Source organism: Pongo pygmaeus, chromosome 2 (genome assembly GCF_028885625.2).
Source record: "Pongo pygmaeus isolate AG05252 chromosome 2, NHGRI_mPonPyg2-v2.0_pri, whole genome shotgun sequence".
NCBI classification, from domain to species: domain Eukaryota; kingdom Metazoa; phylum Chordata; class Mammalia; order Primates; family Hominidae; genus Pongo; species Pongo pygmaeus.
In genome coordinates, this window is record NC_085930.1 from 114613725 (window position 1) to 114638180 (window position 24456).

At 39.7% G+C, this 24456-nt stretch overlaps 1 protein-coding gene across 3 annotated transcripts in view; it reads right to left on the reverse strand.

The window, feature by feature from the left end:
- Nucleotides 1–24456, reverse strand: part of WDR48 (WD repeat domain 48) — a 43869-nt gene that overhangs the window by 2491 nt on the left and 16922 nt on the right. For all 3 annotated transcript variants that reach the window (XR_010125739.1, XM_054483495.2, XM_054483497.2), the window contains 12 exons: nucleotides 23674–23775; nucleotides 18900–19124; nucleotides 16661–16735; nucleotides 15635–15737; nucleotides 14373–14470; nucleotides 9910–10017; nucleotides 9425–9521; nucleotides 8555–8650; nucleotides 5934–6039; nucleotides 4850–4937; nucleotides 2480–2556; nucleotides 113–305 (listed from right to left, as the gene is read on the reverse strand). Coding sequence is in view for 2 of the 3 variants with exons in the window: in XM_054483495.2 (XP_054339470.1) it covers nucleotides 113–305; nucleotides 2480–2556; nucleotides 4850–4937; nucleotides 5934–6039; nucleotides 8555–8650; nucleotides 9425–9521; nucleotides 9910–10017; nucleotides 14373–14470; nucleotides 15635–15737; nucleotides 16661–16735; nucleotides 18900–19124; nucleotides 23674–23775 (1368 nt within the window). In the remaining variant the exon portion in view is untranslated. The remainder of the gene's footprint in view (nucleotides 1–112; nucleotides 306–2479; nucleotides 2557–4849; nucleotides 4938–5933; nucleotides 6040–8554; nucleotides 8651–9424; nucleotides 9522–9909; nucleotides 10018–14372; nucleotides 14471–15634; nucleotides 15738–16660; nucleotides 16736–18899; nucleotides 19125–23673; nucleotides 23776–24456) is intronic.

Sequence of the window (24456 nt, forward strand, 5' to 3'; positions counted from 1 at the left end):
AGGGCTCCTTAGAGCCCCTCTAAAACTAGAAGCCCCCCACCCAAAGGCATGTAACTCTTTATGAGCACCCGCACTGGAAAAATTGGGGCTGTACATCCTCAAGTCCACTTACCTGGTCCTGGCACAAAAGTTCAATTTTCTCCTCTGCCAACACAGCAATATCTTCTTCTTTTTCCTGTTCTCCTGGTTTTTCATTATTAGAAGAGCTAGTGGTTTGAGACTCATTATCCAAGTTGATAATTTTTTCATAAACATGTTCCATAACTTTTCGGACTTGGAGCATGTCACTAGCAGAGAGTCTATCTCTGTAAAAAAGCAATGGCATATTGTGACATCAGGGAAATCACTCGATATTATTTCTTCCATATTATTTTTCTTTGATGCAAACATTTTATAAAGATGAAAAATAAACCAATAAATGTTTTTAGTCATTACCTTAATCCATTTTTAGAGCTGCCAAAAGATTTTCTACAGTGTCCTTCTAAGATACAGTTTATGTACAACTAAATGAGATTAATACTGTTCTTAAAACTTACATATACAGGCCAGGCGTGGTGGCTCACACCTATAATCCCAGCACTTTGGGTGGCCCAAGGCAGATGGATCACTTCAGATCAGGAGTTCAAGACCAGCCTGGCTAACCAACATGGTGAAACCCTGTCTCTACTAAAATACAAAAAATTAGCTGGGCATGGTGGTGCATGCCTGTAATTCCAGCTACTCAGGGTGCAGAGGCTGCAGTGAGCCAAGATCACGCCACTGCACTCTAGCCTGGGTGACAGAGCGAGACTCCATCTCAGAAAAACAAACAAAAACACTTACATATACATACATAGTAGCCTTCTGGGTTTTATTCCCTTGAATACTTTCCCAGAACCCGGGCAAACTAAATAATTCTGGAAAGGCAGGCAGCTCCCAGTGCTTATTACCAGGGTCTGACACCCTTAGTGCTCAATTTTCCCTGGGCTCTCTCTCCTCCCCACTGCCATGCCTTCAACTAGCACCTGTGAGCAGACAATGCCTGAGTCTAGACCTTGAGTCTCAACCTTCTGTTCTAAACCACAAACCCAACAGCTGGTTGGGTATCTTCAGTTGGATGTCCTATAGGCACCTCAAACTCTGTATGTCCCAAACCAGACTCATCAACACCCTACTTCTGTATCTCTGATAACAGTCAATAACTATTACACCAAAAAACTAAGGCTTATGCTCTGAAAATCATTTGAACTTCAGTTGTTAAATCTATCTGAAGTGATGTCTAGCACTCACTTTAAAATAATTGTGTGTGTGTGTGTGTGTGTGCAGAGAGAGGTGGGTGGGAGGGCAGGCAGAGGTATAGGTGAAGCAAAACGTTTAGCAAGGTATTGATAATTACTGAAGCTATCTGATGGGACGATAGGGGCTCACTAGCTTCTTTCTATATAAGTTTGGAAATCTCTGTAATAAAAAGGTTTAAAAATTTTTTTATTTTATTTGCTAGAATATACATATTATTCATAGTTTAGCATCCCATTACTACACTACTAAAATTATTCTCTTGGGTTTCCCTGGACCATATCCCACACTGGCTCAAAAGTTTCTGGTGTTTAGTCACTGCATGCTCTATGGCTTGGCATTCAAATCCAACATCAACAAAACCTTTAACCGCCTTTCCAATTTACCTCCTAATATCCCCCTGCTGCCCCTCCATCCCATGCTGCAGGTGCATGGGTCCTCACGTTCCTTTCCACTATCTTATGCATGCTCCCACTTCCACATCCCTGATCACACTGTGTCCTGGACTTGGAATATCTATCTTTTGAAGTTCTACCAATCATTACATGTCCAACTCAAATTCCATGTCCTTCAAGAAGCCTTTCGGGGAAGCTCCAGCCAAAAGCTCATTTATTTCTCTCACTCTCATTATTCCTTAAGTATCCATAAAAGCAACGATTATATACAGGTTGGGTCCTAAACTGTGAATTAAGGCAACAGACAAAATGTGTGTTTTATTTATCATTTTTTTCTTAGAGACAGGGTCTCTCTTTGTTGCCCAAGCTGGAGTGCAGTAGCATGATCTTTGCTCACTGCAGCCTCAAACTTCTGATGATCCTCCTGCCTTAGCCTCCTGGCTAGCCTGGACTACAAGCGTGTGCTCCCATGCCCAGCTAATTGTTTTACTTAAATCTTTTGTAGAGACGGGGGTCTCACTATGTTGCTCAGGCTGGTCTCAAACTCCTGGCCTCAGTTAATCCTCCCACCTCACCCTCCCAAAGTGTTGGGATTATGGGTGTGAGCCACTGTACCTGGCCTTATTTATTTTTGAATACCTGTAGTCGGCCAAAGTTGGTACCTGGTAAGTGGTTTAATTGTATAAACTTTGAATATTATAAAATCAGCCTTAGATCTGGTATTTGCTTCCTTTGCTATAAAAGCAATCGTAAGGAAAAGGAATTCTCTCTAGTAGTTAATTAGATCAAGAAACCATATATTTACTTACTTTTTTAAGGTTTTTGCTCCTGAAGATGCATGAGGTTGGAGGTAGAAAGGAATTTTGTTGAATTTGGGCATATTTTTCTGAAACAGTAAAAGTTAAAAAGGTATAATAGTTTCTATTAGTTGATAAATGAAAATAATGTCAATAGGAAAACATGACTTGCAAGTAATAATTATCTTACAATTAAAAGTGACTTTCTATGAAATGTATAGTAAGCTATCAAATTACCTAAGTCAGCCTTCGAGAAAATTCATCAGAAAAATATATGTAACATTAGAGGTAATATGAAATTGTAGCATGGCTCTTCTTAGATAACAGTACAAGGTATTAAAGGGAAACAAACTTTAATTTTTTAAGCTATACAAACCAAAATCTCAATTCTACATTAAAATATTGGAGCTGATACCTAAAGGCCCAAACAAAAACTAAGTGTCTTGAGAGAAACACACAGCATTCACCTTTGAGCAAAGCCACACATTCTGTGCTGGTGAGGCCCATCATCCAGCTGAAAAGGCCAAGCAAAGTCCTCCCATTTTCTTTCCCTCTGACATCAGAGTGAGGTCTGAGGTGTTAAGAAAGAGTGGAAACTTCAGCCAAGAACCCAGATGTCTACCATGAAGTAAACCACATTCTTAGATGAAGCATAAAATTACGTGGTCATCGTTTCTCAGGGTATTAATCCCCTCCAAGCCTCCATGTCACATCCTGTCTGGATGTCTCCTCTCAAGAATAAGCCACAGGGCTAAAGTCAGCAATGCGTCCCAGGTGAGTTTCACACTCAAAGAAATTAGTGGCTTATGGGGGTGCTCGGGCATAGAGAAGACCATGGAATATCCATCAGGTGTCACAATGGCTTTAAGTCTTAGAGGTATATCCAGGACAGAAAATAAAGTTTCTGAAGGTTCTAAAGATTAAATTCCTTTTCATATGGCTTTAGAAAGATACAAAATAGATCAACAGTACATAAGAGAGTCCAGAAACAGACCCATGTGTATACAGAAATTTAGGACATGATAAACATAGCATCCCAGATTAGTGGAAAAAGGACAGATTTTCAATAAATTGTGCTTGCACACTAGCTGTCCCTTTGGAAAAAGTCAGAATCCTACTTCACACCAAACAGAAGACTAAATTCTAATAGGTTAGAGAGCTAGACATAATTATCATAAAAGAACTAGAAGAGAATATAGGAGAATATTTTTGTTACTTTGGAGTAGGAAATACCTAAACAAGACATGAAACTAAGAGTCATCAAGGATCAATTTGATTATATAAAAAGTAAAACTTTTCACCTGGCAAAAGGAACAAAGTGAAAATTTAATTGAGAGACACAGATAATAGTTAAAGGGTTAATATTCAATATAAACAACCACCCCACAAATCAGTAAGAAAAACGACCCAATAGAAAAATGGGTAAAGAATACAAACAGGTAATTCACAGAAGAAAAACAAATGGTCAATATGAAAAGATGCTTAACCTCACTATTAATTTGTTTTTAATCCACATAAAAATAATGAGATACTATTTGCCTATTTTTTTAGCAAAGATCAAAAGTATCCAGTGTTGGTGCAGGTGTGGGGAAATGGGCACTCATACACTGTTGGTGAGAATGTAAACTACTACAGCCTTTGTGGCAGGCAATTTGGCAGTATCTATCAAAATTTAAAGTGTGCATACCCTTGGATCCAGCAATTCCATTTCTAGGAATTTATCCTAAAAAGCACACAAAGATATATGTACAAGGATGTTCACTGCAGCACTGTTTGTAATAGAAAACATTGGAAACAACCTAAATGTCCATTAATAGGGGACTGATTAAATAAATTATGGTACATTTATATAGTAGAATCTTACACAGTCATTAAAAAGGAATGATTCACATGTACAGACATGAAAAGATGTCCAGGATACATTTTTTTAGGTGAAAAAAAAGTTGCAGAACAGTATAAGAGATTTTGTACAATATAAAATGAACTGTAGACACATCTATGTACACAAATAATATATGCTTGTATGCAAAGAAAAAAAGTACCGAAGACTATGTATTAATTTATTAATAGTTGTTACTTCTGGGAGGAAGGATAGGGAGTGAATGGGCAAGAATGAATGCTTGGGGAAGAGATGAGAGCTTCATTCATTTATTATTTTATTGAATAAGCATATATTATTTTTATAATTAAAAACCAACAAAGCTAGATATATAAATAATTACCAGTACTATTTCTGCAACTTTGGAATTGCAAGGAAGCAGATGGGGATTCCACTTGGGAGTCTAGTTTTATTAAGGTTTAAAATTATAATGTCTAAAGCAGTTCTTAATTTCATGAGTTGCAAAAAAATAAAAGAGCAAAGTGGGAGTGGAGGATACTTACATCCACAGTGATGTCAATTACCCATTGTGGCACTGTTTCATTAAGAAGCATAGACTCAGTCTCACCCCCGGAATCTCGGCAGAGCAGCCTAAACATAAACCATCAAGTAGTAAGTAACCCAACAAGCACAGATGTCAAAATCACTGTCAACAAATATTAGCGGGAGGAACCCTCATGGTTTTCATGTAGGATAACCCCCACTTGACAGCTGAGGAAATAAAGTACAGCCTGGAAGAATGACTCACTCAGCTAAAAGGGAAAGCAGGCCCTAAAATCAGGCCCCCAGATTCCAAGGCCAGGCATACACTACAGCTGCTTCTTGGAGTCCTTGGGTGACGATAGGAAACCTGGGTGCAAGCAAAGCACTCAGTAAAGGTCCCCAGCTAGCGCCACAGTGCATGGCAGAGACTTTCACAGGCAGTGGAAGTCAAAATATTTCTGGTAACCACTCAGGAAACTATCAGAAAGATAGATAATCCTGCACTCAAGAATAAGACAAGCATGTCTTATTCTTTCTTTCTTCTGGCACCTATAGACTAGTAAGCTCTACCCCGGCTCTACCAGGACCTTGCTGGCAACTTGGAGGTGAATCAGTCCAGCCCTTCCCTGAAGGGCCCCACACATAACTGTCTGGCACCCCAGGCAGTGTCAGTGTCAGCCTCAACAGTTCCCAGGAGCAGCCCAGCTCATCTTGGCTGGACCAGCCTAAGGAAAGTAATGTAATGTACTCTGAAGCTCTTCTGTGGGCAAGGAATTCTAGTGGTATCATCTGTTGCTTGACCCTTGCAGTCACACGGGCAAAGTGAAGGAAAGTGAGAATTTCCTACAGAAACGAATAGAGAAGCTGCTTCAAGGCAAAGTATTCTACCTCATTCTAACACGAGAGTTTCTCCTCCCAATTAGAATGTGGTCTAACAGCAGCAGACATTTCACTATCTCATGGACATGGGATGCTTCCAATCCCTGGCATCCCTAGAATTTAATAATAAACTATTTCTAATATCGAAATACTGAGTTTGAGTCGACACTTCTTAGCAAATGGGATACCTTCTCAGGCAGAACCTCTGGTCTTTTTTACCCATACCTGAACAGTGTGCGACCTCCAGCTTCACCAAAGATCACGGGTGTGTGGGGGGGCACTTGAAAATATCCATTTCCCTTCTGCACTCGGTTCTCCTGCTCCCCATTTACTAGGAAAAGATGCAGGTGGTGTTAATATCAAAGTTAGTGCTAAAAACACAGATTCTAAACATTTTACTCCCACAAGCTTCAAACATTGCAAGATTAAATTCAAATGTCCTCTAAGTCCACCAGAGTTAGAAATAAAGGTTAAAAACAAGTTAAATTTCTGAAAATAAGAAACACAGCAACTTGTGGTATATTTCATGGAAAAAAATGACTGTATTTTAGAGGATTTTAATAAAAGAGATTAATGTTTGAGATTCAGAACAAAAACATAACTAGCTACTTCAGCCACAAGGAAGTCTAGGACAGCCTGTATATAAACGATGATCTAGGGTTTTTTTGTTTTTGTTTTTGTTTTTTTGTAGAACAAGCTCAGAAAAATTTCTTGAGGAAAAAAAAATTACATTTAATGGCAACCATAACTAAAGACAGAAGCATTTGTGAAAAAATCCTCAAGGAGTCCACAATTTTGCTTTTATTGTTCTCTGCAGATTTCCTTTCCACTGCTGTTTTTTCTGAGACAGGGTCTCATTCTGTTGCCCAGGCTGGAGTGCAGTGGCGTGATCACAGATCATTGCAGCCTCAACCTCCCCTGGCTCAAGTGATCCTCCCACCTCAGCCTCCTGAATAGCTGGAACTATAGGCACACACCACCACACCTGGCTAATTGTTTACATTTCTTGTAGGGACAGGGTCTTGCTATACTGCCCAGCATGGTTTCAAACTCCTGGTTTCAAGGCTGCTCGGCAGGGCAGCCTAAACATAAGCCATCAAGTAGTAAATAACCCAACAAGCACAGACGTCAAAATCACTGTCAACAAATATTAGAGGCCTCCCAAAGCACTGGGATTACAGGTGTGAGCCACCACGCCTAGCTCCATTCTGCTTTCTTCATAAACTTTTGACCCAGCACAGGTGATACCAACTCAAGTGCCAATTCATTCATGACACTTTCCTCATCAAACTGGAAGCATCTGACCCCCTGAAATCCTATGGCATTTGTGGAACCTCTCTCCTAGCACCCTTCTATCTCAGAATGCTTTCCATAAGTAACGCTCTGCCATACCAGAACATCAGCTCCTGAAGGACAGGGACCATACCCATGTGTCTCTAGTACCCCCGCCTGAAACTTGGTAAGGGCCCCTGAATAGTAGAGCTGCTCACCAAGCACCATCTGAACAACTCCAGAGTGTCCACTGAGTATGCTGCAGGTGCTGTGGTCTGAGCTCTGGATGAGGAGGTAGCCATGCCCTGCCCTGCCTTTCCCATGCAGTCTGATGTTAAGGATGACGTGATTTCTGGTGATGTCTTCTTTATACTCCTCACCCAAAGCCTAGATCCAAAGGGTGCATGACTATACCACTGTTTTGATAACTTAATTCTTATTGCTTATTTGGGTCGCTGAGAGTATCCCATCTAACTGGAAATGATTTGCCCACAGCAACATAGCTGTTAAGCAGCAGAGCCCACCCCAGAACCTAGCTTTCTTGACCCTCTGTGGAAAGATTTTTCCATCAGTTTCTTTGGCTCAAAGTCCACTGTACAATTCTGACAGGGATCAAAGTGTGTCAGGTGATGTAAAAGAAAAGCCACCATGGGTGGGGCAACGGCACCCTCTCTCTGACAAGAACATCAGAAGACTGGTTTTCAAGGAAGCATGTTATCCTCATGTGAGAGATTTAAATTCCACATATCATTATGGGTGAATCTGACAGCCAGAACAAAGTCCCTGGCAGGAGGTACTCGCCATTGTTGCTCACTCCTGGTGGCCAGCAGAGAATCTTCAGCAGAGTAAGCCTCAGTCGATGAGACTCAATGATTCCTCAACCAGCTGTAGGTTACACATGAGGATGTGAAATTCTAAGTTCTTGTTTCCCCTTCCTTTCATCAAACTGAGCCAAATGCATATATTCAAAACATGTTCTCCTCTGCTGCTCAGGGAATGTTACTGCCACTGCCTATGGCACACACGTTTCAGATGTCCTCAGTGACACTAATTCTTTACACATGCTTGAGCATATGCCCTGTCACTTCTGAGTTGGAATTTGAATTTTTTTTTTGAAACAGAGTCAAAATCAGGTAGGCCATGAGACTAGGAAATACCAACATTTCAGCCCAACATGAAGAGTGACTATGCAATGACAAACCTGGCTTTCTGATGCAGCCAGCTACCTAGCTTTGGAAGTTAATCCAAAAGATCAGAGCTACCTTGAAGATATTTTGGAAATAAGTCTGTTAAGGTGCCTCATTTTAAGACAAAAGTCATCTGAATATAAATATAGGGTATTTATTTATCTTGAGCAGTCTCACTAAAAGCCATATCATAAGGTGTTCTGCTCTTTTGGAATCTCAGTCTCAGTTAAGACTGGATGGATGTTCCTACTTTGAGATGTGGAAGAGAGGACAATAAACTGAGCACACCACAAATATTTTAGCTAACGGTTTAAGCAAGTACCTTTTAGTAAGTACCTTTTAAGTACCTCTAACTTTTTATGCAACTATCTGAATATAAAAACTAACCATGGTTTACTTCATTTTCCTCTTCATCCATTGGATTCACATGTGTTCTAGGCCAATATTCCAGGAGTGCTTGGAGTAAAAGTCCTCCTAAATTCACTGCAAAAAAGTTAATTAAAAAGAGATAAAATGGAAAAGCAAGTTAATTGGCTTTAACCTAAAAATAGAATAAAAATTGTAAATTTGTACATATTCTGATGTTAAATTCTTAACCCAATGCGAATGATGTCTAAAATAAAGACTTTAGTCATTTTGCCAATTCCCTTAAAATTTTATCTTAGACTGTTTAAAGCAATGATGCTATGGAGCAAAGAGATATTCTACTTGGTTGTTCAGATATAGCTATTATTTAAAAACAAAAATGAGAATCAGATTCTTTTTTTTTTTTGAGATACAGTCTCGCTCTGTCACCCAGGCTGGAGCGCAGTGGCGCACTCTCGGCTCACTGCAAGCTCTGCCTCCCGGGTTCACGCCATTCTCCTGCCTCAGCCTCCCGAGTAGCTGGGACTACAGGCACCCGCCACCACGCCCGGCTAATTTTTTGTATTTTTAGTAGAGATGGGGTTTCACCATGTTAGCCAGGATGGTCTCGATCCCCTGACCTCGTGATCCACCCACCTCGGCCTCCCAAAGTGCTGGGATTACAGGTGTGAGCCACTGCGCCCGGCCGAAAATCAGATTCTTTAAAGGGCTATTTCCATATGAAATTACTAAAATGATTTGTATACATTAGGCATTTGTACATACCATATTTTTAGGACACAGTCAACAAAATATAGAGAACTTTTACAAAGATAAGTACTTAGCAAAAAACAGCTCATATTCATCTTCTCTTTAGAAGGGAGGAAAAAAATGAAGGACACTTAAACTCACATTTTGGATCTGACCCATCAGGGCTGCTGAAACCAGCATCTTTTGCAGAAACCCAGGCAGCAAAACAATCACTTTCATCCAAAGTAATAGTTAACATCTATCAAAAGAAAAAACTTAGTGGCATTCCATTTGAATATATTCTCCAAACAAGTCTCTAAACCTTCATTTATTTGTACTATTTGACTAAAGTGCTAAGTCATAAATTCAGGAACCAAAATGTGTTTTGTGTGATTCAATGCAACGACACAATTTAGTTTCCTGGGATACCAAAGGCATTTTGTAACTTTTTAATTTTTTTCTTTTTTAATATAAATATTTTTAATTTTGTTTTTTTCTTTTTTATTCCGTTTTGCATTTTAAGTTTTAACACAATTTTTTTTTCTTTCACACCTAAAAACACAGGACTCTGTAACTAATAGTAATTATAAGCTATAATGAAAATCTTCAATAATCCCAAATCATACAAGTATCAATTGCTAACTTACCCCTGTTTTTAAGTCTACTGAGAACCAATTTGGCACATACACCATTTTAAATCTTTTCTTAATTTCATCTTCAAAATCCACTTTGCCCAGATCTTCAACTTTACATGCCTATACATCAAAAGAAAGTATAACGATCAATATTAAGTGGTGAATTCACTTGATTCTGACTTTGCTATTCAAAATTTTACATATTTTCACGGGTCTAAGTGAAACAGTCTAAAATACATTTCAAAAAGAATGTGGTCCTTTTTTAAAATAACAATCTGCTGCTATAAAAAATTTAAATTAAAAAAGCACAAAATATTATTTGGGAAGAAACTGTATTTAATTGTGCTGATATTGATATAATATATCACCTCATCTTAACAGCAACGTGGCTCTTTCAAGGGTCCCAGTTGTCGGCCATCTTCTCAAAGGGGGACTGCTTATTTTCCCACATCTCATTGTTCCTTGATGCTACATGGAGAACATTACTTTACCATCTCCATGTAAAAACTTATTTCTCTGAGGCCATGTCATTTAGCAGCAGTAAACTGTACACCTTTCCTTCACTGCCATCTAGCAACCTGCCACTCTCCCTCATTTACTGGAGACTTGAGCCTTGGGCTCACTGTCTTGCAGTCCATCTCAATTAAATCTCTCTTCTACCTTTGACCTTGCCACCTTCCCCATTACCCTCAGCACATGACTCTCATTCCTTTTTCTCAAAACAAAGAGAAGCCTTGACAGAATCCCCTTAACTTTCTCTATCATTCTCCCTGGTGCAAGGAAAATGGTGTCCCTTCTGACTGTGCTCCGGTCCCCCTCACCTCTTGCTTCTTGGGATGACCTTGTATTGTCATCTACCCATGAATGTCTCTACTGGCTTCTCACCACGAGCAATGAAATATGCTCAAATTTCTTACATCTGAAAAATACCCAAATATCCAAACAAAACCAAACAAAATCAAAAGCTTCCTTTGGCCCTCTGACTCCTACATCTTCTCCAGTTTCTGCCGCTTCCTGCCTACCCCTCCAATCAAATTTCTTCAAAGATTATCCAGTCAAATTTTCTGTTTCTTCACCTTCAAATCACTACTCAACTCACTCTACCTGGCTTTTGCCCTTAAGACTCTACCCAGAGGCCACCTTCTTTATTTAAATCCATGATGTTACAGTCACATCTTAAATCAACTCACAGCAGGTTAATGCCACTAACCACAAGCTCCTTCCTGAAACACTCAATTAGTTCTTGAGCTGCCATTGGCTCTTCGTTTTCTTACTCCCCCCGCAACTTTTTAAAATCATACACTATTGTGGCTTCCTCTTTTCCCAACATCCCTGAAAGACTGATGACTTAGTTTCTTCTCAGTCTACATATGCCCCTTGGAAACTCTGACATTTCCTATGACATCAACTGTAATCCACAAGCTGATGACTGCTGAGCCTTTTTCTCCAACCCAGTTCTTTAACTGTGTATGAGACTGTACAGCTTGTCTGCCCATCAAACACCTCTATTCAGATATCCCACAGAAACTCAAATTCAACATCTTTCTCAGCATGTCCTTTTCTCCTGATAACCTGTTTTTCATCTTACATTCCCTACATCACTTCCATTCACCAAACTGGACAATCAAGAAACCTGGGACTCATTCTTGCTTTTTCCTTTCCTCATACTCCTTTCATTAAAGTATCACTCCTGTGGCCAGGCACGGTTGCTCATGCCTGTAATCTCAGCACTGTGGGAGGCCAAGGCGGGCAGATCACGAGGCCAGGAGATCGAGACCATCCTGGCCAACATGGAGACACCCTGTCTCTACTAAAAATACAAAAATTAGCCCGATGTGGTGGTGCATGCCTGTAATCCCAGCTACTCGGGAGGCTGAGGCAGGAGAATCGCTCAAACCAGGGAGTCGGAGGTTGCAGTGAGCCGAGGTCGTGCCACTGCACTCCAGCTTGGGCGACAGAATGAGACTCCATATCAAAAAAAAAAAAAAAAAAAAAAGTATCACTCTTGTTCACAGGCCTAAATATTTTCCTAATCATTCTATTTTTTCCATCCCCCTTGTTCCCACCCTAGTCTAGACAAATATCAACTTTCACCTGTATTAGTGCAACAGCCTCCTATTATGTACCAGACACTGTGCTTCTCAACATCACCAATAATAGGCACCCCCGACATTTTAGGAATGAAGAAACCATTTTAGAGATGTTCCCTAGCATATTCCGTAGATCACTTGGCAAGTATTTGGCACAGCCAAGGTTAGAATGCAGCTCTGTCCAACCCCCAAGCCAATGTTCCTAAAAAACTCCTGACTGTCCCACACTGTTTAGCCATGTCTATTACACAAGATCATCTGATATCAAAACTTCAAGGTCTAGATATGGGAAGCTGCTAGGTACACAGAAATGCCAATCATGATGTATGCTGGCCCCATCTAAGTAGAAGGATCTCCCATTCAGACAGCAGGACTCTACTCAGGCCTCAGTTAACCAGACCAAGAGTGGGCAACAGACCCATACACAGAAAACTGATAGGTCAGCTCTCAAAGAGTAGCTGGCCTGATCAGATTCTCTTGGGTATTCTGGAGACAATTAGGTCCTGGGCAGCATGAGGCGAAGTCCAGCCACAGGACAGAGTTAGGGACACATTTGTGGCAGAGTATCAAAGTGAAGAATCAATAATTTCTGCTGCTGAGTTTCTTAGGGCTGTTCTGGATCCTGCCAGTCCCCAAGAGAACCCTCTCTGAAATCAACGTGAGTTTCTACCTCCAACCCCAACAGGCATCTCTCTATTGTAGAGAAAAACTAATCAGATTTTTGAAACTTGCTGCAACTAAACTTTCTACTGAAAGAACTAAAGCCTCTCATTCTGAAGCAATGCTCACCAAACAACTGTTTCATAATGGACTTCCCACATAGATGTCCCACAGGGAGGAAAAATGGTAGTCAAGCCAAGGTTTCTATTCAGTGACAGTCCCTTTTTCCTAGCAAGAAACTTGCCTGTCTTATTCTTTAGATTAAGTAAGTGAATCTCTTTTCTTTATAACCAGGAGCTTAACCAAAATACCAGCTCTTTTCAATTCTTCCTTTATAATAAGCTCAACATCTGTCTCGTCCTTTATTTTTATTTTTTTATTTATTTAACCTTTCCTATGGTGCTCATGTCTCTTCCTTTAGATCTCCAATCATGACGTCCTTCAGCTTTCAGTTTCCCATTACATACACTAACAACTACTGCCCTCAACATGAGATTTTCCTGCTCTAAAATTATCTAAGGTTCTTCTAGGAGTGCAAAAGAAAGGCCAACTTTGGGTCCTGCAGCTTAAGGCTCTTTGGGAGATGACCTAAATGTCATTTTTCAACCTTACACCCCTGTTACTTCCTTATATTTACTCTGGTCTCCAAATAAACAAAACTGCTCACCTTGCCCCAAATAAGCACATACCATCCTTCTTCTGTGCCTCTGCCATTCATTTCCTTTTCCTGAAATGCTCTTCCTCCTACCCCCATTATGCATCTACTGGAAACCTTTAAGTCCTTGTTCAAATGATTTCTCCACCACGAAGCTCTCCTGACTTCCCTCATCCATAAGCTATCCTGAAATCTGTTCCTTCTTTATCTATGAGGTTTTTCCATTCCACTTGTCCCTCCTACCAAAGGGGATCAAGGTAAAGACTTTTTCATCATTTATGACCCTCAAACATGGTTCTTTGCACATGACAGTCATTCGAGCTAGGAAATATCTGTTGAACAAATGAACAAGTATACCAACAACACTAAGAGAGACACTGGTCAGAATGATAAAAGCAGACTAACTTTTTAATCTGCCTACAAATGCTTCACTGCTATTTGGAATGTGATTGAAAAGCTTCATGCATTTCAACAGTCCCAGAAGGAGTTATTGTAACATGACCCAGAGTTGTAACTAATGCTCATAGTGATGTCTATAAATCCTAAGAAACAGCCAACCTTATTGTGTGCACTCCAGTGTGTCTCATCTAGGGTGATTTTACACCATTCTTCCTCCCTCCAAACATCTGGCAACATGTGGAGACACCTGTGGTTGCCACACCTGGGGGGAGGGAGGGGTATTACTGGCAACTAGTGGGTGGAGGCTAGAGATGTTCTGAACATCCTAAAATGCATGGAATAGCCCCCTACCTGCCCCCCACCACCTCCAAATAATTATCTGGCTTAAGATGTCAATAGTGACAAGGATGAGACTTTTAAGGTAAGGCAGCATATAAGATTGTCTGCAATACACTAACCAGAGAAAATGATTCCATTCAAACAGTTTATTTACTTAAAAAGATGAACTATGATCTTATCTAATATTCATATAAGAAAGTATATACCACCCCATAAAGTATTACTGCAATTACATCTTAATTTATATTTATTATCTTATCACATACAAAAAATAAAAAATAAAGGGAGTACACAATCTAACAACCTATACTTAGCCCCAAAAAAATACTCACCTTCAATACATCCCAATATGCCACATTATTATTGGTATCTTTGGTTACTATATGTCTCTTATCATTAAGAATGTGGCACTGAATAATACTAGCACCCCCTAATGGGAAAAAAAAAAAACTCAATTAGTAAAACAATCTTTCTACATTTAAATTCATGGTGTGGTAACAATTGTTAACTGGTATCTAACAGGAACATAAACTGTACTAGCTACCAGAAAGGAAAAGGCAAACCAAAAGACTATATAATTATATCTAAAGCAATTCAAGTCCCATAAATTATTTATGTCCATTTATAAACATTCAAAGAAAAACTGTCTGATTTTAATAATACATTATGGATTAAAGGGCTCTTCATGTCAAGGGGGTACTAGTGGAAAACTGTTGAGAGACAACAGCTTTATCCACTGGGAAAAGTCAAAACGATGACAGGAAATCTCTGTGGTAGTCTCATTTTGTGTTAACTTTTGCTTCCCATCTTTTGCTTCCTGAATGAATATTCTAAAGGTTTAACAGCATGAACAAATGAATGTGCCATACAAAATTCTAATCCCAAACTCTGACATTAAACATATGCTGCTTTTTTGTCATAATCAGCAGCAGCATGTAGAATTTGAGGTTCATATCTGTCCTTTTCTGCCTCATACCCAAGTACAATATTAAATCCTATGTATTTTATGAAGTGGTTACTGGCTTTATCATGGCTATTCTGATGTTAGGCAAATAAACTGACTCAAGAAAGTCCACTTTAAAAGTCACTAACAGCATTTTTTAAAATAACATTTTCTGGCTGGGCGTGGTGGCTCACGCCCATAATCCCAGTACTTTGGGAGGCTGAGGCGGGCAGATCAGTTGAGGTCAGGAGTTCGAGACCAGCCTGACCAACAAGATGAAACCCCATCTCTACTAAAAATATAAAAAGTAGCTGGGTGTGGTAGCTCACACCTGTAATTCCAGCTGCTCAGAAGGATGAGGCAAGATAATGGCTTGAACCAGGGAGGCAGGGGTTGCAGTGAGCCAAGATCCCGTGACTGCAGTCCAGCCTGGGTGACAGAGCAAGACTCCATCTCAAAAAAACAAACAAACAAAAAAAAGCAAACAAACAAACAAAAAAACCTTTTCCTTATATTAAAAATAAACCAATGTATTATCTTTTGTTTACATCAGAATTATATTTAAAGAAAGGTCATTGTCTTGATTTTTGTCAATCTCTAAGTAACTATCGCTAACTTCAATAAAGGGTACAGTACCTTCCATTTTCTTACCTTTAATAACCTGGTCAGGCTGTGTACAAAGAGGTGTTATAGGATTTGTACAGTCATTGTCATAATCTCCAGAGGCTCTAAAATTATGAATTCCTTTCAAAATCTAAAATAACAAAATTTGTTATTTGATCATTTTATGTTCTACAAGCTTTGCCAGCCTGTTTAAAGTGGCAAGAAAAATAAAGTCAAAAAACAAACAAGAAAATCTCAACAACCACTACATCAACCGAAAAATATTTGGTCACAATACAATTATCTATCATCGTTTAGAAAGAAACAAATTTTAAGAAGGGAATATTGTCTTTGGGAGAGAAAACTATGCATGAAAGCAGGAGTGCTCTTCCAGGTAAAATTATATTGGTCATAAGTTGGCATGATGAAATTAACACAAGATATACAACATTTAAAAAATAAGTACACAGAAAGAACACTTGACCTGCATGTCAACAGGAACAAATGCAAACACTTTCTCTTTTGTTACCTACAGATAGTCTGGTAAGCAAGAAAACTTAAGTCTTTTTAAATTAGGATTTAAGAATTAACAGTGCACTTTGGATGACTACTGTTTATCCTCTATCTCTATCCCTGTTCTTCATACTATGAGGAAAAAGAAAACTAATTTGAAAGCACAATTTTCTGTTTTCTCTTATGTTTAAACAAATTTGAATCCTGGTGAGTTTCCCTGCCTTGTTGGTACTTGGGCTGCCTATCTTCAAATGTAGCTTCATGAGGTCAGAAGATGTACTAAGACTTACTGGTTTTATCAGGCAACAGTGTCTATTCTAAGGACATGGAGCATGTATCTTGGCTCCAGACAAAGAAGTCAGAATAGTCATTTTGACTATTATCTTAATTTTAGTATGATCTTTAGGATTCTACCTACATTCACAGGGCTTTCAGGTTTTTGCCCCTGCCCAAAAGCATGCTAGAGTTAGGGCCACACTGAGCATTTGCAACTGGTGTCTACAGGTCTGTGATAACAAAATACATGTTTATAAACCTTTGCCAGGTTAATAGCTCACTTACCCATTTATTTACTGTAGACTTAGTTGTTGCAACCCAAATTGCAGGAGGAGGATCAGCTGATCTATCAAGCTCCATCTGAAAACAAAGCACAAAAATATTGCTTTGTGGAATGTCAACTCTTCTGAACTGCCAGGACTAGATACGTTATTAATATCAACAACTCCTTCATTCAACAATTGCGGTGACTATACCTGGGCATGTGTGAAAAACTAAGGATGCACAGAAAAATGAGAGAGTCTTTTTCTTTGCTAAATAAATTCATAGCCCTATAAAAGTGTAATGGGGTAATTTCTCACCTAAAACAGTGGCCAATAATTTTAAGTGTGGTCAATTTGAGGGACTTGAATGGATACAGTCAAAAGGATAAAGACTTTCCATAATTTTCTCTTCTTGTTACTCCAGTTATTATGTTTCTTTAGTAACAAGGAAATAAATTTCTTTTTACTTTGAAAATGTCTGAAGTATAAAACATCCTAACAACATAGTAAAAGTGAAAATAACCCTCGCCTAAGGACGGGACACCTGGGAATAGCTTACTGTATATTCTTCTGTATGTAAAATACTGCACATATAAGAATATGTTTATGTGCATGTATATATTACACAAGTGGAATCACTCTACATTCTTCCCACATCAGGAAACTGCAGGTTTGCAGTGGTGGGAACAGGGCAGGACTCCTAGCTAGCAGCAATCCTCCTCAGTTCAAGATGATATTCCTTATAACATATAATTATGTTTGTGCCAAGTTCTTTCAGTCTTTTCCCCACAGCCAACATCCCGGCAAGAGATCCAGGCAGCTGCAGAACTCATAATGCAGAGTGTTTCTCCTCCAAGCTTGTCTCCCCATCACATCAGCCTGCTGCCTGCACACGTGTTGTATATGTATGATTATTAATTCAGTTCTGACTCCTTGCTTCTCTAAGGGATTACTGGTTCGGTCCATTAGGATATGCCATCTATTTTAAAGAACCATACTTGGCCAGTTTTGTCTGAATTCTTAGACTGCAGACATCCTCCCAACCATCGCATTTGACCTCCATTACTCTTTTCAGCCCTTCCTCCTACACAAAAGTCTGAGGTTTCAGATGTCACTTAGTTTCGTAGAGAATGGGTATCTGCAGTTCTGTTTCTCATTTTCCTTTTAGGTGATTTCTGAGAAAAGGGAGTAGTAGTATTTTTCTGCCTCCATTTTAAAACTTGGAAACTTCCGGCTGGGTGTGGTGGCTCACGCCTGTAATCCCAGCACTTTGGGAGGCCGAGGTGGGTGGATCACCAGGTCAGGAAATCAATATCATCCTGGCTAACACCGTGAAACCCCGTCTCTACTAAAAAAACAAAGAAAAATTAGCTGGGCGTGGTGGTGAGCGCCTACAGTCCCAGCTACTCCGGAGGCTGAGGCAGGAGAATGGCGTTAACCTGGGAGGCGGAGCTTGCAGTGAGTCGAGATCGCGCCACTGCACTCCAGCCTGGGCAACAGAGCAAGACTCCGTCTCAAAAAAAAAAAAATTTTTTTTGGAAACTTCCTCACTGTTGTTTTAATGTGAAATTCTGTGACTATCAGTGATGTTGAACATGTTGACTGGCCATTTTTCAGTCTAGGCTTCACTTTCAGCAGGTGTCCATATGGACGGCTCCAAAGACTTTCTCAAGAACCCTTTGACCCACATGGCAGATCCTGATGGTTAGGGCTGCTCTGAGGCAGTGGTGGTTTGGAGTATGAAGCAGCCTGCTCCCTCTTCTTTCAGGAGAGTACTCTTCCACTTCCTTACTCCTGAAACCATGGACACATTTCCTGACCTTCCTCTGCTTTGTCTTCTGCTCACAGATAACCTTAACTCCTCATATTTCTCTTCCTAAGGACTGCTCAGGAAAGCCAGGCAAGCTCAGGAGCAAGTATGAGACAATTTCACTACAATTCATCAGTGGGAGAGCCATGCATCACTGATGTACCAAGAAGTCACACTTTCTTCTACAGGCAACTTACAAAACTGTTAAAAAAAAAAAAAAGCAAAACACAAAAGTGCCCCAGAACTGACCCAGAGTATCTCATACTGACACTCTTCCATCCAGACAGATGTCTACTCTTCCTTACCCTGTCAAGTTCTGCTCATGATGGAGTATCTTTTTTACAAACCTTCCCCCCCAACCCCGCAGTTGAGTCATGTTTTAATATAGCTTTTGCTCTATTTGGCTAACACATGTAACAACCTTAATTATAAAACTAAAACATTAACATACCTTGAGAACTGGTGCTTTTTCTTCACAAATTAGCACCCGAATGTCAGGGTTTCTTAGGTCTGTACAATAAATCTTCCTGTCCCTTCCACCAGAATACACATGTGTGAAGGCATCATTGACTTGCAACGCCCAAACACCTTCATCATGAACTCGGTATGTTGCTATACATCTCTGCTGGCCAAGGGACCAAAGGCGAATTGTCCCATCAGAACTGCCTGAAAGGCACTGCAAAGAAAGAAAGATAAAGTTAGAACTTGCCACAAAGTTCCTGCTTTCTTGTGCTTTGCACTTGACTTCTCCCGAGTCCACACTGTCAAACACATGACTCTAATAACCTGTGTTTCTGCCTCTGATAAAGGCTTGACAACCATGCACCACAGGCTAAAGTGACCAAATTCACGTAATTTTGGGAAAATTACTTATTTTTCCCAAATATGTAATTAGGGTAGTTTTGTTGATCAATTCACCAATCTGTAAGTAAAAGTTTCTTTTCTTCTCATCTCTTTTTCCTAAATAAGTAGTTATGGTTGTTTTGTTGATCAATTCACTCATGTAAATATGCTAGGTTGTTGGTGGTAATTTTACATTTAGTCTATAGTGGCCAATAAGGAAAATGGATAGAAGAGAAACTAGATGAATGACACCTATTAATTATGCTTAGAGATACTCCAGCAGGAGAAATCTCTGAGCAGAACTGCCTTTGTCCTCTCTACCTGGCCACTTGTTGATTTCTGGTCAATCCTGTAGACAAGCCCTACTCGCATTATCTACTACTAAGGGAGATAGAGTTTGAAAGCAGTGGAAGCGAAGGTAGCAGTCTGCACTAGGCCCATGGGTCTCAAAGTGTGGTCCCAGCAGCATCAGCATCCCCTGGGAACTTGTTAAAATATAAATTATTGGGTCTCATTCAGAGCTAACAAGGCAGAAACTCTGTTGGAACCCAGCAAATGGTGTTTTACAGGCTCTCCACGTGATTCCGATGTTCACTATGTTTGACAAACACTGCACTAGGCTAGCAAGCCTTTTGAAGCCCTGGGTTACACCTCTGTCTCATGGCTCTGGATTCCTGATGAGGCCAGGTCTCTTAGATTCTACTGACGGGAGTCAGAAACAAAATCTAGTCTCAGGCTTACCATTCACTCTTTGTGTTGGACACTTTCCATATGAGCCTCGAGTGAGTTAACACTGGCAATTCTGACAATTTCTGATGGCTCAAGAGAGTCAACTACATAGAAGCTGCTGGCACACAAATTAGGGGTGAGCACACTGTGAGTGTGCTCAGGTGGAAAAAGACTGAATTACACCCTGCATCCACACTCAGCATGTTACTGTGGTGACTTGCAGAAGAGTATAAAAACTTGATTTCCTTAGGAAAAAGAATGGCCCGGAGGAAAAAGCAATTGCTGGTGCTGGAGTATGAAGTTAAGTAAGCAAAGAGCTTCAAAGGAAAGACAGTTGTGGGCTTGGAGATTTGGAAGGTGCCCAAATACATGAGGCCTTCAGGAATAAAAATTTACTGGCCTGCCCCATGACTCTAAGGGCCCTTGAGAACTCTAAGCATGTTTAATTAAATGAACACATACTAGGAAACTCCCCCACAAGATGCCAGGAGCATCAGTAGTTTAATAACCTATTCCAGCTAGTTTACAAGGGAACCAAGAAACTAACCAATAAAGCAAACGTCAGGAGCAAAGTTAAAGCAAATCTGCAACATATGCAAGTGAGAAATGTGGCAATCTGATGGTGTAGGGGCCAAGGAGGGGCTCCCCATTCCAGGAAGAGGTGTTATTCTGAGGTGGCAAAGCTTTTAGTAAAGCTTTGATCCCTCAGATCCTAGACTATGCATCTACAGAGTAAGATCTGACAACTTAAAGAGGACAAGGAAAGTAAGATATGATGGGTTAGAAGTCCTCGTGGCCTGGGGCAACTTGTAACAGGAAAGGATAAGTCCCACACTAAGGGTGCACAGTTGGAAGCAGATAAGGAAACAAAGTTGTATCAACCCTGATACAGAACGCCAAATAATCTCTGATGCTAATCAGTATTCTAAGACTACAGAAAAGCAGGTCCCCTAACAAAGCAACCACTTTAAAAGTATTATGTTGGCCAACTTCTTTGCAGCATTTGGTAGTATAATTAAAGAACGTCCTGTTTTATAGGAATTCTAGTGCCTGAGATCTTGTAGGAGCTGAAGGAGTCATCAAAACATTTCCACTGCCTCCATCCTTCCACTAGAAAAACATAGATAAACATGAAGATGTTCATTATGAGGTAACTCCTGGGACTAGGACAGAATGTCCTTCAATGATTCTGCTAAATCAGATTTAGTGGAATAGAGTCTGTAGCTCTAATCAGGTGCTCTTTGTTTCTGCCGAAGAAGATAGGAAGTACTAGTGTACTGAGGCCAAGTTGCTGCTGACCAACAGGAGTGTTCCCGGGATGGTCACTAACACACAACCTCAAGTACCAACAGAGATCAGCCAAGTGGACGACATAAGTTGGGGCAATAAGTGGCCTGATGCTCTAAGACCCTCAGACCCATAAGCTAGGATCAACAGACTTGTATTACCAAAAGAACCCTGTGAGTGACATACAAGGACATGACTGACTCAAATCAAGATGGCAGGTTGTCCCAGCTCCTCAAGCAATGAATTGCCTAAGTAAAAGGAATAAAAAGATAGGTGGCTCTGCCCAATAATGTTAGCACCAATCAAAGCAACTGCAATGCTGATCTCTTTACGGGCAAAACTCCCTTAGGGACAACCTCAAATAAATTTGGTAAACAAGAATCTTATTCTACAACAAAAGAATCAGGCAACAGGCAGATATTCATGGGATTCATTGGCCTATAAGATATGTATCTTACTGCCAATTTCTAACGTACAGAGCCACCAGATACCCTATATTACAAGCTCACAGGGCAATTTAGCAGGATGCAATATAAACTTTGGCCCAGTAACTGATAACCACCTCTTCCATATTACAAGAATTCAAGAATCTGTAAGTAGAAGTTTCTTTTTTCCTCACCTCATTTTTCCAAATAAGTAATTATAGTTTTTTGTTGGTCAATTCATTAATCAGTAAGAGTTTCTTTTTTTCTCATCTCTTTTTCCCAGATAAGCAGTTATTATAGTTTTTTGTTGATCAATTCACTAACATAAATATGCTTGGTTGTTGGTGGTAATTTTACATTTAGTCCATAGCTGCCAATAAGGAAAATGGGTGGAAGAGAAACTAGATGAAGAATGATACCTATCAAGTTTGCACTCTGAGACTAACAGGCAGTTTTTAAAGTAGAACCACAATATTTCCTCTGCTTACAATGACTGTAGCTGACTTCAGATGAAGTGCATTTCTAACTGTACACGTGATACTTAAATCATCTTTTATAGAAGCACATTCATAATTGCATAGATAGGAAACAAGAGATGGAGCAGACAGGTAGAGCTTCAAGAAGGTCTGCCAGGCCCATAGCCCCCTTCTGGAAACCATGGAGATATGATCCCGCTCAATCCTGGCAAAGCTAACTGAAGAGACACGGGCAACTATCTCAAGTGCAGCCTTACAGCTACACTGCAAAACAGTGAGGAGCTGACTGCACTGGGTAACTGTTACACTCACGTGAAAATGAGGCCACAAAGGAACTTGAGAGCTCTAGGAAATGCCCTGGCTTACAGTTAAGAAAATACTTATTATTAACACATATATATACATACACACACACTCTCACCAACTATATAAACTATATATTATGATTCTCACTTTGCAGATAAGCAAATTAAGGACTAAAGTGAAATCCTATCCTCAAGGTCACGCAGTACATCAGATCCTTCACATCTCCAAATACGTCCACAGGTATCTTTAAGTCTTTCTTCTCCTGGTTCTGAAAAATGATTTCCTTCCTTAGACTAGTTTCCAAACCTTCTGTTCATTTCTGGAGGCAACGGCTTCTCTGATTCATGTCTAAAGCAATTTCTTAGACATGAAATTTTAGCAATTTCATGTCTAAAGTCTTAACTTCCACAGGAAAAGCAACTGATGGTGTTTCTCACCTCATCATCTTTCTACTTGCCCTTTCCTAACCCTATCACAATCAATTCCAGTTATCTCTGACTTATCACTGCATTCTGAAAAAAAATGGCTGAGGGAGTCAAGGGTACACGGTAGACATATGTCACACCCATAAAATGATGCTCAGTTTTTGTTTTTTATTATCTACATTGATGAAAAAGTATTTTCCATTGCTACAGAACAGAATTGTGATTTATAATTCACAAATTATGTGGCCAACAGAGCTAATGTATAACATTACCAAAATGTTTTTCTTTGAAATGTTCATTCTGAGCATTATGTTAGAAAACTAAATTTATCAACTATATCTACACAGTCAACTGACAAAATGTGCCCCTAAGTCAGACCCACTGTGAGCAAATTTTCCACTTAATACACTGGCAAAAAGCATTTGATATCAAAGCTTCCTTTTGCTTTACACAGGTAACATTTTTAGTTATTTTAGCCTCTATGAACCATAAATGCATATACTCAACTACATTAGAATTATTCTAAGGAAATTCTTTGTTTCGTTAAAAGTGATGCAAATAGAATAGTTTTAAAATGTAGCTTATATGTGCAATTTAGTATTTTAAAATTTTTTAATTAGACCACAATTTATAATAAATGTGGCTTTCGGTTCAAATCAACCTATGCAATAGTATACAAAGTGCGGAAATTTCTAACAAGGTTATTAGGTAAACAGCCAAATGAAACTGCATACTTGCGTGCCATCTCTGTTTAATAGCAATGCCTTCACATTATCCGTGTGCCCTTTAAGCTTCATTAGTTTTGCACATGTTCTTGGATCCCATACCCTTAACACCTGTGAATTTTAATAGAGTATTACACAAACTAAATATATCAGTATCAAATTTAAATAACAGACAACTCTCATAAGTCAAATGATAACCATTAAATTCTGAGAAGGCTATACTGCTTCTGCCAATGGACACTGTCTAAGCCTCCCAACCTCAGGGAATTGGGCCTTTCAAACATCAAAAATGCACAGCCTCTTTATCTTGACACTATACACACAACAGTTATAGTTATACTCTTATTCAAATAAAACCTTTTCTTTAGCACCCACTAGGCAAAACCACTGTCTATATATTTAATAATTACACAGATTAAGTTATTTTGGTTTCTTTACTTTCTAATGTTCAAAACACCCTTTAAGCTCCCCCAATTGGGGCACGGTGGCTCTCATGCCTGTAATCTCAGCACTCTGAGAGGCCGAGGCAGGTCAATTGCTTGCACTAAGGAGTTGGAGGGGCAACATGGCGAAACCCTGTCTCTATCAAAAATATACAAAAATTAGCCAGATGGGACAAGGAGTGGCCTGATGCACATGATGGTGTGTGCCTGGGGTCCCAGCTACTCAGGAGATTGAGGCGGAAGGATCGCTAGAGCCTCAGCAGTCAAGGCTGCAGTGAGCCAGGATCATGATGCCACTGCAACCCAGCCTGGGTGACAGAGTGAGACCCGGTCTCTAAATAAATAAATA